General features: G+C 38.7%; 1 protein-coding gene across 16 annotated transcripts in view; it reads left to right on the top strand.

Moving 5' to 3' along the window:
* Positions 1-14,476, top strand: part of NAV3 (neuron navigator 3) — a 1,137,481-nt gene that overhangs the window by 970,899 nt on the left and 152,106 nt on the right. For all 16 annotated transcript variants that reach the window (XM_057557682.1, XM_057557697.1, XM_057557687.1 and 13 more), the window contains 2 exons: positions 9,834-9,942; positions 10,917-11,300. In XM_057557682.1, the coding sequence (XP_057413665.1) occupies positions 9,834-9,942; positions 10,917-11,300 (493 nt within the window). The remainder of the gene's footprint in view (positions 1-9,833; positions 9,943-10,916; positions 11,301-14,476) is intronic.

Below are 14,476 nucleotides of genomic sequence, written 5' to 3'. Positions count from 1 at the left end.
ACAAGCAAAAATGCCCTTTTGGTGCTTTTCTCTGTTCGGGTTGTATCTTCAAAATAGCCAGCCCCTCGCTGCTGTGTCCACTGGACTTAGTCCCTTCCTAAATTCACCCCTGCAGGTGTGTTATACATTTTGCCCCACTGAATCAGAATGGACCATGTGATTTCATTTGACCAATGACATGTGAGTGGAAAAATGACATGGGCCATTCTTGAGCAGAAGCTTAGATTTCTTGTCCCTTTTTCCCTCTATCATGATATCAGCATATCCTAGACTGAAGTTGCTCTTTCAATATGGGTCTTTGTATAAAGGGTACCTGGACCAGAGCTGCAGCCAACATAGAGTAGACATTAATGTGAGCAAAGTGCATCTTTGTTTCTGTAAGCCGCTGAAATTTCTAAATCATTTGTAAATACAATATAATGTAGTCCAAGCCAGAATTTCTCAACCTTGTAGCTATCAACATGTAGTTTGCATGATTCTTTGTTTGGGGAGTGGGGTTCCTATCATTCTAGAGTGTATAGCAGTATCATTGGCTTCTACTCTCAGATGTCAGAGGCACCACACCCCCCCTTTGTGACAACCAAAACTATCTCCTGATACTGCTGAATGTCCCCTCGGGAGGACCCAGTTGAAAACCACTAGTCTCTAGTCTCACCCTAGAAGTTCTCAAAGTGGGGTTCGAGAGCTAGCAGTATCTATATCACCTGGGAATGTGTTAGAGATGCAGAGTCTCAAGCTCCTTTCAGGCCGACTGAATGAGTAGAGGTGGGGCTGGGGCCCAGCAGGCTACGTTGTATTAAACCCTCGGAGAGGTTCTGAACATTCAAGTTTGAGAACCAGTGGTCTAAGCTGACTGGTACACAAGTATCCTTGTATAAGGAGAGGGCATCATTATTGCTTTCACTTATAATGCTCAAGTTTAACTTTTGATGCCTAAAGCATAAGAATTCCATTCTTTGTGAATCTGTAAGACTTTAGAGGATGCTGCATGTGTCCTTTAGTGTAATACATATCAAACACATGAAAGTTTCATAACCTTAACAAATTTACTCTAGTCTTCTAATCTGCTGATTTACTGGATCACAGTAACTCCAAATGAAGAAAAAATCCAAAGTGGGGTAGCATTTTGATCTTTTGAAAAACACTTTATAAAATGATGTTTTTAGAAGGATAATTGTCAGTTTCTGTGATTCAGCCATTGTACCCTCGTTTTATTTAAGCACATTTTATATAAACATAATTTATTTTTGAAGAATGAAGAACTGAGAATCAGTATTCATAATTCACAGGTTTGTTTAATTGCAAAAATTTTTATCACAAATGATTGCCCTTCTTTCCATCTAATTCCCTTTTACATACACCCTTGAGCTTGAGCATAAGGAATAATTAACTTTGCAAAGTAAGTTGTTACCATGTGTAAAGGTATAGGCAGTGTACATTATAATGCTAATTTACATAGTTAAGAGACTGAGCATTCCCCCTTAGCTGAAGTTAGCAACAGGAGGTGAAAAATCAGAATTAATTTGATGATATTAGCTCAGAAAATGCTAGGGAATTATATCAATTTGAATGACACAAATATTTCCATCTATTTCTCCATGCTGCCCCCCTTTTAGTGAGGAATGTTTATGGGCAGAAAAATCTGAAAAGCTTTTCCTCGATGCTCTTCTCATTAGCTCTCAGTGGTTCATGGTCTCTACTGTACCTGATAAGTGTTTTAAAAGTTTTCCTAAAATCAAAATTTCAGGATGGTAATTATAACCAGTACAAGATAAATATAAGAAATTTACCCTTTAAGTTTTCTGCTTTTTATCAAAATATTAAAGAGCTGATTATACAGTAATAGGTTTATGGAATAGACTAAGAAAAATGCTCTATGTCAGAAAACATAATATACATTTTATGGTTTTTGTCACATCATTATCTTCAACACACTTGGCCATCAACTTTCAATTATACGCTTTGGTGAAAATATTCTTTCTCAAAAAGAAAAAAGAAAAAAAACCTTTTGAGGTGTTTTTTGGTGCTATTTTTGTATAGGAATAAATCTTGATTTTTATTGTCAGATTAGGATTGTACTAAATATCTTCAGAATAAAAAGCCCTTGGATTTGTTCTTTAAAAGAGGAGGTGTAGTCTTTCCCTTTAAAACATTATCTGTCTGCCGGTGGAGAGTGCCATGCTCCGTTTTTTAGGTCCTTTACACTCTTGAATTTGATTTGTGCTTTTACAGCACAAATCCCAACATTCAGAAGACAGATCTGCCTGCTTCAGCTGCCTGCAGCTCTAGAGAATTAGTCTGTCATTCTCAGTGTCGTGGAGTGTGTGTTATGTATGTGAGTGAGTGTGTATGTAGTGTGTGTGTGTGTGTGTGTGTGTGTGTGTGTGTGTGTGTCTCTCCGTATCTGAGGCGGGGTAGCCGAGAGTGATTTAAACATGCATAGGGTTAATCGTGTAGCATCTCATTCAGGCTTGGCTTTGAAACCTGTGGCATGCTAGGCTGGACAGCCGCTTCTGTGCCTCTGTTTTAATTTAGCAGGATGTTTGCTGCCATGGCAGCCAGCAACAGCCACTGCAGCAAGGAAGAGCCATAGATCTGAGAATGCAGGTGGAATACTAAAACACGAGAGGCGCGTGCAGGGCTGGCTTCAGTGCTTAATCTGCTCTTACGGGGCTCTGATGTGGAGGCTCTACATTGCTGCACCTTGTCAGTTCCTCTAGAGTAAAGGGCTGCAGACCCAGATAGATCCGTGAAGGGCTGGTGAGAGGCAGGGAAAAAAAGCAAAGCCAGAGACATCGCTGGTGCTTCACTACCTCGCGTTTGGGAATACAGAAGCGATAGAGGGAAATGTGGACCCATCGCCCTGCTGAGACACGTGATTGGATAAAGACTGGAAAACGTAGTTGGCTTCCTGTGCTACTTTTCAGCTGGAGCAGTGTCTTTGATGAACTCTTTTCTGCTTCCGATATATACAAGCAAAATGTTTGTAAGTACTGCTGATGAGGGGCATGACATGGCAAGCTGAATTGTGGGCAACTCATTGATTGTACTATAGCTCTAGGATCTAACGTGGATGTTTGAGCCTTGCCTGAGCTTTTATTGAAGTGCAAGTGTTAATTAAAACCAAAAGGGCCAGTTGGCATCTCAGTGCAGAAAAGACAATATATGAAGTCCAATTGAAAGAGAAGAAGCCGGTAAGGAGAGTCATGCAGCGGCCGGCTGAACTCTCTGTGTTTCAGAGCAAAGTAAGGCCAAAGGGAGCTGGCCTTCAGAAGCAAAAGTCTCTGACCAATCTGTCCCTCACCAGTGAGGGGGAGAGGCGACCCACTGTGCGCATTTCCAACTGGTTTGGAAATGCCGCCAAGGCCAGCCAGAGGGAATCCAGCTACGCAGAGAGGCGCTCGCTGTCTAGATTCTTGTCAAGGTCCGTGCAGTCCCTGTACCACACCAGTGGCCCGGGGGCCTGGAACCTGCTGCCCGCCAACCGTGCAGGCACGGAGAGCTTAGAAGAGTGGTCTTCCAGAAAATTCTTGGAAGGTGAGAGTGATGAAGACAGCCGGTCCGAAGATGAAAATGTGTCCCCCAGGCCTGGCAGCACCGGCAGGGGCTGGGCCGAAGAGGAGGGAGAAAGCTGCCTGCGGGAAGGCACAGCTCTTCTGGACGAGGATGTGATCCTGACAATGCTGGGCGACCTGGAACAGGCCCTTTACACTGACTTGTTAGGTAAGTCGGGTCTGCTCCTAAAAAGGAGGATGGAATTTTCAGAAGCTGCCTCTTTGCCTAAGCCAAATAGCTTCTGTTCTTCTGACTGATGTTTTCGAAACCGTAGTTACTCAAAACAATTTTAAATTCCTTGTCTCTTGAAATGATTGTCTTCAGAAAGCTGAACTGTGAGAACTCGTTGTAAAGTGTATATGGAGAAAGTAAATACCAACCACCCGCCCTGGGCATTATTGGCCTGGAGTCTAGTACACTCTAGACATCCATAAATAAGTGTTAACATTTTAAAACTCCAAATTTGTTTTTTACTTAGTCATTAATGGGGCCTGTTTATTCAACTTCCCTCAAGGTGACCTCACCACAGATTTGGAATGAAGAATGAAGGACCTCGTGGGTAAATTTTTGGTATAGTCAAGTTTCTTCTGCTGCCTCAGTGGTGTCTGAATAGATGGCCTTGTTTGTACCTCGGTGACAAGTACCATACTTTCTAGTTATGCTGGAAATGCAGAGGCCTCTTCTAACAGCTTTACTCACTTTTTTTTGAAGTGTTTGGCAAAAAATACTTCTGAGTGTGTACATTATAACTATTTAAATTACTATGTAGATGAGTGTGAACTGTTCTGATACTTTACAAAGTAGGCCTGTTTGATGACATGATTCTTAGGAGTAACTTCTGATAATAATCTTTAATTAATTAGATAGGACAATGTCTGAAGTAATTCTTCAGTTTTGCCACCTGCCTGAATAGCTAAACTGTATACGTTTTAATTGTTATATCTAAGTTCAGCGCTCTACTGTAGCATATTTATATCATATGGTGCCTTCTTCAAAAAGTCATAAGCATTAAACCATTGACCACATCCTCTTTTATGTCAGTGTGTATTTCCACAAAGGACTTCATATAGGACTCATTAAATTCGAAAGAATTAAACCAGACCAGTGATCCCTTTGTTTCTGATTCATACAACTGAAGCCAAATATAGGTTTGTTTTTATTCTCTATGTAGACTCTCCTGTTACAAGAGGTTTTATGAGATTTTCTGGAATCTTAGTGAACCAGCTTTAGAAGAAGAAAGCTTAGAGAGACAGCAGAGGTGAATATCGCTCAATTTTTCTTGTTAGTTTAGCTTTAAAAGAGTAATGTTTCCACAGTTGCGGGAATAGTGATTTCTGAATCTGAATACACCAAGTGCTCAGACACTGAAGATTTACTTCTTCACCATTGTGTGATTTCCATGATGAACTGCTTCTCATAAAAAACAAAACAAAAAAAAAAAACCCTGCATGCAGTACAAAGGCAAGAGGGGGAGTCTTAATCCTTAAGAATCTTTTTTCGTTTCTTGATCCTCTGAAACGGTAGAATCAAATAATATTTGTCTTTTGCCTTGAAAATGGTAGCATTTATCTTGTTCTAAGTACCTCTTATGTAAGTATTTTCAAAGATATGACCAAAGTAAAGTCCCCTGAAAGCATGTGTTGGTTGTTCTGTTAAATTATAGCATGCTGTGGCTGGGTGTGTATATGACATATGCCTTTTTGTACATAAATAACTTGGAGCATTACTGTCAGAGGGTCATCTCTCAGTAGGTGTCTGTGTATTCCATGGTTTTTAAACTGAGCATCTGCTAATTTATTTATGGGATTATTCTCCTTAAGGCTTTTTTCTCCCCCAGCATATGCCAGTATTCAAAGATGCAAATGAGAAAGTCAGAGGAAGAGTTTATTCAAATAGCTCTGATATGAATAATCATATCAGGATAATGAAGCATTGCAATGCAATTCCCTAAATAATGATGCATGTTAAGTTGGTAAATATATCCAAGCCCACAGCACACAAGAATTGCAGGATTTCTGCTACGTGCTTGACTAGGTTCTGCTTCTGACTCAAAATGGCTTCTTCCAAGTTAGTTTTTAGGCAGAGTTCCCCGAGTTCAACTCTTTATTCTTGGATATCCTAAATAAATCAGACACACTAGGGTCTGTGCTATAACTATAGAGGAGAATATTTAAAAGGTAGTGGTAAAGCTGTTAGCCATATTTTGCTATTTTTCCCCCAAAGTGTCTGGTTTAACCTGATGAGTTGAAAAATTTTCTATCCAGCTCACCTTTGGGGTCATCCACAAAATTAGGGTGATTTCTCCAAATAAATCAGGCAACTGTACTCTAAAAAATAACATTTGTAATATAGCTGGTATAGAGGACATAATTCTCTGTGAATCAGGTTCATTCATATGTAATTTGATTTCCTCCTAAAAGATGACAAAGGCTGGCAGTGTTCATTACAATGTGTGTAATTAAAGCTTGAAAAGTAAGGGCAGGACCACACAGATTAAATGGTCCGTCTGCTATTAAGTAAAAACGCAAAAGCACCGAACTGACCCTGTTACTCTGTCCTAATAGAAGAGATGTTACAAGCAAAGAGAAAGTAGTTTGCACTAATGTTAAAAACTCAAAGCAAATTGCAGAATATGCCATTCTGGAAAATGTGTGTAAGCCCTTACTATTTTGTCTGACAGGAGGCTTCTTTCAGGAATAATAGCTGGCTTTGAGATTATAAAAGTGAAAGGGGATACATTTTTGTGACTAAATTTCTCATGTGCATTTTTCTGCTAACTTTTATTTGTTCCTAAATATTTAATGGTATTTGCGCTTTTACATTTGGCTTTTTCACAGTTGTGATTCCCTCCCTGCCCCCATTTCTCTAGACATCATTTGGATACAAATTTACAGGATATTTCAGGCTTGTGCAATACTTAGGGGGGTTGTAAGTGCATTTAACTTTATCTTGCCTTTCATGGGTCATTGAGAACATTTGCTGCAAGAAATTTTGATTTGGTTATTATCTTTCCTGACATGAATGAGGCAGCAATTATGTTTTGCTCAGTAAGTGTTGGGAGGAAAAGGTCCATTTGTCTGATTGTCATGAGTGGTGCAGTGTCATGAGTAGATGTCATGAGGAGAAAAAGCAATGGAGAGAGAGAGAGGTAATGGTTCTGAAATATGAGGGAAGCTGTATAAACAATGGATTCAACTGGAAGAATCCAAGGATCTAAGATGCCTGTTGGATTGGAAGAAGGAAATTTAAAAGGAGATAAAGAAGGTGTTAAAAAATACTGAGTGAAATGGAATGTCTGTTCTTAAAGTTTACGTAAAAAAGATATTGAAAGTAATTCAAATATCAGTGTTACTAATATTATGCAATTAGGAAGTAGTTGAGGTGCAGCTTGATTACAAGTCAAAGTTCTCCCCAAGGGAAGGGGCTAGGAGATGGGAGATAGGGAACTTGTAATGGTGTATTTTTGACACTTGTGTAAGGGCAATGACTTGCCTTCCTTACTCCCTCCAATAAAAGTCATCTCAGCACTTTCTCCTTTAAGACTTTTCTCTTACCATCACTTAGAATCTTAGGCTTCTCTACTGTGTGAAATCTTAGATAAACTACTGAATATTAGCTTTAATGTGTCTCCAGTTTGGTCTCATCCTTCACTGTTACTTTTGCCCTTTTTAAGTAAAATCTCTTCTTCACCCCTGCCTTTCCTTTGACTGTAATGATATTTTTTTCTGCCCTTCAAGATTTTCCTTACAAAGCCTTCTTTTTCTTTCAGCATACTGCCAGATTGTTTGGAAATAAGAGGTAGACTTCTTTCTAGCCATTTCTCAAATACGCTCTGTTATATTTATGAGGAGAAGGATGGGAAGAATTTCCAGAGAAAATATAATTAGAGTCTTAAGGGTTATTAACAGTTCTGAATTTTAAAATAATGTTAATCTATGAGGTTATAAATTGTATGACTTGAATTAGGGTTAGAAAAGTTTATGCCATGTGCGTGAGGGTACAACATACTCTTATTTCTTTTTTTTAATTTTTTTTTTATTGAAGTATAGTTGATTTACAATGTTGTGTTAATTTCAGGTGTACAGCAAAGTGATTCAGTTATACACACACACACACACACATATATATTCTTTCCAGATCATTTTCCCATTATAGGTTATTAGTAAATATTGAGTATAGTTCCCTGTGCTATACAGTAAGTCCTTGTTTATCTATTTTATATATAGTAATGTGTTTATATTACTCCCTCCTCTGCCACCTTTCCCCTTTGGTGACCATAAGTTTGTTTTCTCTGTCTGTGAGTCTGTTTCTGTTATGTAAATAAGTTCATTTGTATCATTTTTTTAGATTCCACCTATAAGTGATAGCATATGATATTTGTCTTTCTCTGTCTGACCTACTTCACTTAGTATGATAATCTCTAGGTCCATCCATGTTGCTACAGATGGCATTATTTCATTCTTTTTTATGGCTGAGTAATATTCCGTGTGTGTGTGTGTGTGTGTGTGTGTACACACAGGGAAGTTAAGGAAGTTTTTCAGTACTTTCTAAATCTGAAATAATAATACAGTTATTAAGCATATTTCAATCATTCAAATAATTGGTAAATTAAAAGGAAGAGATTTGCAGACTGGCAGCAGAGTGGTGGTTGTTTTGGCAACCATTCAGGATGAAGGATAATGAACAGTGTAGTAATGTTTGGCTGAAGAAGAAATTAGCATTTGTCTTTCTGAGTGGCTGCCATGGTAAAGTGATATAAAATTATTCATTTGGTTTCAGAGACATTGAGACCCCTGGGTGGAAGTTAAATGGGGGCAAATCATTACTCGTCCTCAAAATTGTTTTTATAATGAGACCTAACTGGCCTAATATTGGAAAGAGTCACCTCTTACTGGAGAGGAGGAAGCCTTTCCGATCTTGGAGGTTTTAGGCAGAGACCCATGGCCACCTCGCTAGTGACACAAAGAGTTTTCCCTCATTGGCTGAGAGGTGAGCCAAGACAATCTCTGAAGTCCCCACCAACTCTAAGATTCTATTATAGATGTTAAATGTGTGCATTTGTTGTGTGTGTTTTTTTTAACCTGGCATGAATACTGTGGAAGAAAAATGAACAGGTTGAATATCTACCTGTATTCTTAAAACCGATGGTAGATATGCATCTTGACTTGTCTATGTGACAGTTTTCATACTGGAATTGAATACATGCCATTTTCTACCTTCACTTTTCCTTCTTTTTTTCTTTTCCTTCCATCCCTTCTGCATTCCTTTCCCTTCCCTACCATCCCCTCCTTTGCCATCCTCTTCCTTTCTTTCTTTCCTATACCTTCTCGCCCCTTAATCCATTCATTCCCCTTCCTTCCTTCCCTTGTTTTATTCCTTCTTTCTTTTTATTTAAAATTCCTCATCACTGGACATCCTCCTGAGTCCAAATTGAACAGAATTAAGACTATGTTTCCTCTCCTTCCTTTGCATATTGTCCTTATTATCCAGATTCACCAATTTCAATGGCCACTGGCCTGGGAATTATTACATGGCCGTGAACAAAATGGTTTAATGGCACCTCTGCCCCCAAATGACAGATAGAGGTTGAACAAGGCCAACAGTTGTCACCCTGGCAGAGCTGTTTATTTTATGTGTAGACGTATTACTGGATTAGATGCCTAAGACTTTACCGGCACTCTGGTGTCACATGTGGATATTTTGGTTCCCTGTAGAAAGTGGAGAAATAATTAAAAATAAAGCTATCCAATTCTTGGATCTTGGTTCTTGAGTCTAATAAAATAAAAGACTTAAAAAGATATTGCTTCTATGAGAAAAGGCCTCTGTCTGATTCCCCAGAGTATAAATGTATACTTGCTACATAAGTCAAGTTTATCTCAGCTATTCTGAGCACACTTTGAAATAGGTGATTATGAAAGTAATTAGGATCCAAATAGTTTCAGATTTTTAAATTAAGCTTAGAAGCGTGGAGCACTGTACAGTATATTTCCAAATGACTCTCTCATTTTGCAATGATTAAGGTCATAGACCTACGGAATACTGTTGTATTATCGCCACTTCAAATTATTACTTGTAACATTATATTTGTTTCTATTCACATTTTTATTTGTAGAAAAAAATTATAATTTCAGATAATAATAGTCATTTGGAATTTTCTACCTATTATTTTACCTTTGTGAAAAGGAACTCATATCTATATCTATAAATAATTATTCAAATTATTCACAGGACAGTAAAATGGCATGAATAACAAATTTATTATTATGTTACTTTTCTAGGTGAAGACCCTGAAACAAGAAGAATGAGAACAGTTAAAAACATAGCAGATTTGAGGCAGAATTTAGAAGAGACTATGTCCAGTCTTCGTGGGACCCAGATAAGTCACAGGTCTTCTTCAATTCTGCCTATTTTGGGGCCAATAAAGAAAAAATTACAATTAAGCATTTAACTTCTTATAATGATAAACACGGAATTTTAGTTTTCCTTTACTATTTTCTCACTTAAATTTTTTTTTTTAATTTTTATTTATTTATTTATTTATGGCTGTGTTGGGTCTTCTTTTCTGTGTGAGGGCTTTCTCTAGTTGCGGCAAGTGGGGGCCACTCTTCATCGCGGTGCGCGGGCCTCTCATTATCGCGGCCTCTCTTGTTGCAGAGGACAGGCTCCAGATGCGCAGGCTCAGTAGTTGTGGCGCACAGGCCTAGTTGCTCCGCGGCATGTGGGATCTTCCCAGACCAGGGCTCGAACCCGTGTGCCCTGCATTGGCAGGCAGATTCTCAACCACTGCACCACCAGGGAAGCCCCACTTAAATTTTATATGACAGTCAACTGGTGACTTCTCAGCCCTACCCAGTGATGTTTTTCTCCTATCCATCTCTTCTTCAATATAATTTCCCATTTAAACTGAATTAGCTACTAAAACTACCACCATCACTGCTCAGTGGATTTTCACGCCTGCCTCAAATAACAATGGTGGAAGTTGTAATTAAAATGCATCTGAGGAGAGGTGGTAGAGAGTCTTTCAAACATAATTGTAGTTAACTTCCAGAAAAGTTCTGGGAAGGCTACAATGGGTTAAATTAAGGGTTGGTTGAGAATGTGAAACAATATTTTGTTTTCTCTAAAATGTAATGATGGCGTTTCCTTTGAAAGCAAACAATCTGTGATGAATGCCCCTTCCTACATTTTGATACCTGCAGAGGTGTTTAGAATCTCAAAATGAATGTATAATTTGACTTTCATGAAAATGGACATACTTCTAAGAAATGACTCTCAACTGTAGGTGTTCCTGTCTTCATGCATTCTGGGTCCATGGCCCCAGGTGAACCAGAATATAGTGATTTCTCTATTTTATTTGACAGCACCCTGGAGACAACATTTGACAGCACTGTGACGACAGAAGTGAATGGCAGGACCATACCCAACTTGACAGGTCGACCCACTCCCATGACCTGGAGGTTGGGCCAGGCATGTCCTAGACTTCAGGCTGGAGATGCTCCCTCCCTGGGTGCTGGCTACCCTCGCAGCAGTACCAGTCGTTTCATCCACACAGACCCCTCAAGGTTCATGTACACTACGCCTCTCCGTCGAGCTGCTGTCTCTCGGCTGGGAAACATGTCACAGATTGACATGAGTGAGAAAGCAAGCAGTGACCTGGACATGTCTTCTGAAGTCGATGTTGGTGGATATATGAGTGATGGTGATATCCTTGGGAAAAGTCTCAGGGCTGATGACATCAACAGTGGGTGAGTGGCCCTGGGCCCCAGTCTCTAACAGAATTGTGTAAAGAGAGGTGGTCTACTACAATGCAGTAGCTGTAGGAAGGGGGTATAGGTTAGTTAATAAAGTCATTAGAAAATGTGAGAAATCTAAGGTTATTTGGGGGTACTTCAGCCTTCTCTTCTAATTATTCATGAACAGTAAAATGTCCAAAATTTCTATAAAGTCTTTTCATTATAACCCATTAACTTTTTCTGTTGTTAGTTCAGAGAAACACATGTGCCCTGTGTTTTTCAGAGTGATTTTCACATGCTTCTTAAATAACAGATTTTGTAGTGAAGGACGTGGGAAGGAGACAGGAGGAGTTTTGCTGAGCTGCTTGATTTTTTTTTTTGGCTTGTCAAAGCTGCCTGTAACTGCTTTGAGGAACACAGATTTTCTAGCATTCTTCAATTATACACCTCCGATCTAACTTGAGAGAAAAATCATTTTAGATTTGAAAATTTCAGTCTATTTATTCTCTTTTGATGGCATCAGATTTTTTTTATGTTAACCCCTGTTTTCCTTCTGTTTTCTATTACATTCCAAAAAAGAGTTGTGATTATAAAACTCTCAAAAGCATTTTGGCAATTTGGAATATTTAGTTCAATCTGAGGATGAGCCCCAAAGGAGGAAATAGGATATTCTATTAACACTACTTCTATTAATAACTGTAGTTGACACGTTGAAAATTTGTTACCTACTTCACTGTTTTTAAGTGCTTTAAGGACATTAATTCATTTAACCCCCTCCCCACCACCAACCCTTATGAGGTAAGTATTTTTATACCTGTTTTACAGATAAGGAAACTGATCCCACTTGGCCCCAACTGTATTAAAGCTAAGCAAAGACTAGACTTGCATTAGGACTCAGATACATCTGACTTCAAAACCTAGGCTCTATAATAAAAGGAAAAGCTTCCCAATTAACTTTATCTATATTTTCCATGTGAGTCCAGGTTTTTACCTCTTCTTTGTCCTTATGCATCTGAGAGGACTGGTCTCAGAAATCGTTCTTCTGTACAAGTAACCTTTCCTGACTTCAGTCATGAAAAGCTTGTTTGAATGGGAACAAGACCTTAAAAAGTACAAAAGAGCTTTTGATCAGACTTAACAGCTCTGCTTTGATATCCTGATACCCACCAGTTCATTCCTGGTGGCCACCTTCTCTGAATTTCTAAAGGTCTAGAACTAGGGAGACAGGTTATTGTTAATTAGGGTAGGAAGCAGTTGAGTTGCCACTGGAGTTGGAGTGTCTAAATTAAGTCTCTTTCTACCATTTGCTATCTGCCAACTCCTTGGGAGCTTAACGTATCCAAATTCCTTTCTGTAATAAGGATAAAATTGCAAAATCTTCATGAAATTGTTAGGAATGAAGAAAATAACCCACAAAATTGTACTTAGCACAAAGCCTGTCACAATATGTGTTCAGTAAATTATCATCATCATCACAATTACATTTTTTATCAGTAATAATTATTAATCTAATGATTAACAACCTAATAATCATAGGATATGATCTTATATAGGAGAGAGTAGAAATTGTGAGAGGTGTGAAGAATCCTGGGAAAAGAATAGAGAAGAGAGATCGTGAGCTGAATTATGTATGTATGTATGTATGTGTTCAAAAATATTTGTTGCATTCTTCCTATGTGCCAAGCAACATTCTAGGCACTGTGTGTTCAGTGGTGAACAATATAGACATAGTACCGGCCCACGTATACTCACATGTTAGTGTTTTTATATTTTTATAGTTGCTCATTTATTCAATAAATGAATAGTAATATGTGTACATATGTATGTACGTGTGTATGTATATACATTCTTAGATAAGAGGTTTTTGAAAGTCATTTTTTAAAAAACTGAGTTCTGCTTATAGTAGTGTATTTTACCAGTATACCTATAGTCAGGAGCATTTTGTATTTTCCAGGACTCTAGCGGTATTAGGCAACTAACTTCTGTAACAGAGAAATCTCAAAATCTCAGTAACTTAACACAAAGAAGTTAATTCTTCCTTCACATAAAACCCCTCCTGGTGTTTCTGATCATCAGTTGGGGACTAAGATGGATGGTAGGTAACTCTGCTATTATCCAACCAGACTGCCGACGTCACCCTGGGTGTTGATTTCAACAGACAGATGACAAAAGAGAGGAAGAACGATGGTGTAAGAATAGTTCATATGTACCAGGTCTGGAAGTGGGGGTTATGACTTCTACCCACATTTCCTTATCCAGAACTGCTGCAGCCCCATCTCACTGACAGCGAGGCCAGGAACCAACGTTCATCTTTGTGCCCAGGAGGAAGAGGAAATTGGTTTGATGAGAGCTGGCTAGTCTCTGCAGAACTAATGAGAAATTTTTAAGATACTGTTCTTTGTCCTTCCTACTTGTTTCCTGCCTCACTGGAAACCTGATTCTCACGTCTGTTCTCCAGTTTTGTTCCCTGTTGGCCTTTCAGAGGAAGTCTTGAATAGTCCCACAAATGAGTCCATGTAAGAACGCATTAGTGGTCTGCACGCTTTGTGTTGAGTCATTCATACTCAGTGTCTAAAGTAGAAGAAGAAGAAGAAAAAAAAACTAAGTAAAAATAACACAAATCCTATTTGAAAACTTCCTCTGATGGTGTTTACCTGCTTGGCCTTATACATGTTCTCTTTCCCATGGTAGAGTACAGGACACTGAAATTTAAAGAATGACTCAGAGTTCTGTCCCCTGGATGGAGCGTGACTAGACGTGGTCAGCAGGCAGTGTCACTGGTCTCAGCTCAAGGGTGGCTGGGGGTTTATGGGGAGGACACCCAGGATGTGCTGTACTTCCTCATTGCTCACCAGCGTATGTAGTGTACCATTGTCAACATCAGTAAGATGCAGCCCGATTTGTCAGCCTAAAGTTAAAAGATAGGAAGATATCCCAGGGGAACTTCAATTTGATGTTTTCTTTAAGGAAAAGGGGCATAGAAAAGTCTGTGTTACAATTCATGAAAAAAATTGAATCACAAAGTTAACTGTCTGTTCCCAATTTTTTAAAGTATGTTTTAGTGATTAAAGGGACAAAAAAGGCTCAAAAGACAAAGCAGTGAATGAAGATGTTTAATCTTGGATTTCTTTCTCATTCAAGAAGGAATGTCATGAAGTAAATGGGAAAGGAGTTTCATTTTTTTCATG

This window comes from Balaenoptera acutorostrata, chromosome 11 (genome assembly GCF_949987535.1).
Source record: "Balaenoptera acutorostrata chromosome 11, mBalAcu1.1, whole genome shotgun sequence".
NCBI lineage: Eukaryota > Metazoa > Chordata > Mammalia > Artiodactyla > Balaenopteridae > Balaenoptera > Balaenoptera acutorostrata.
Note: the sequence above shows the minus strand (reverse complement) of the source record. Positions and strands in the feature narration are given on the sequence as shown.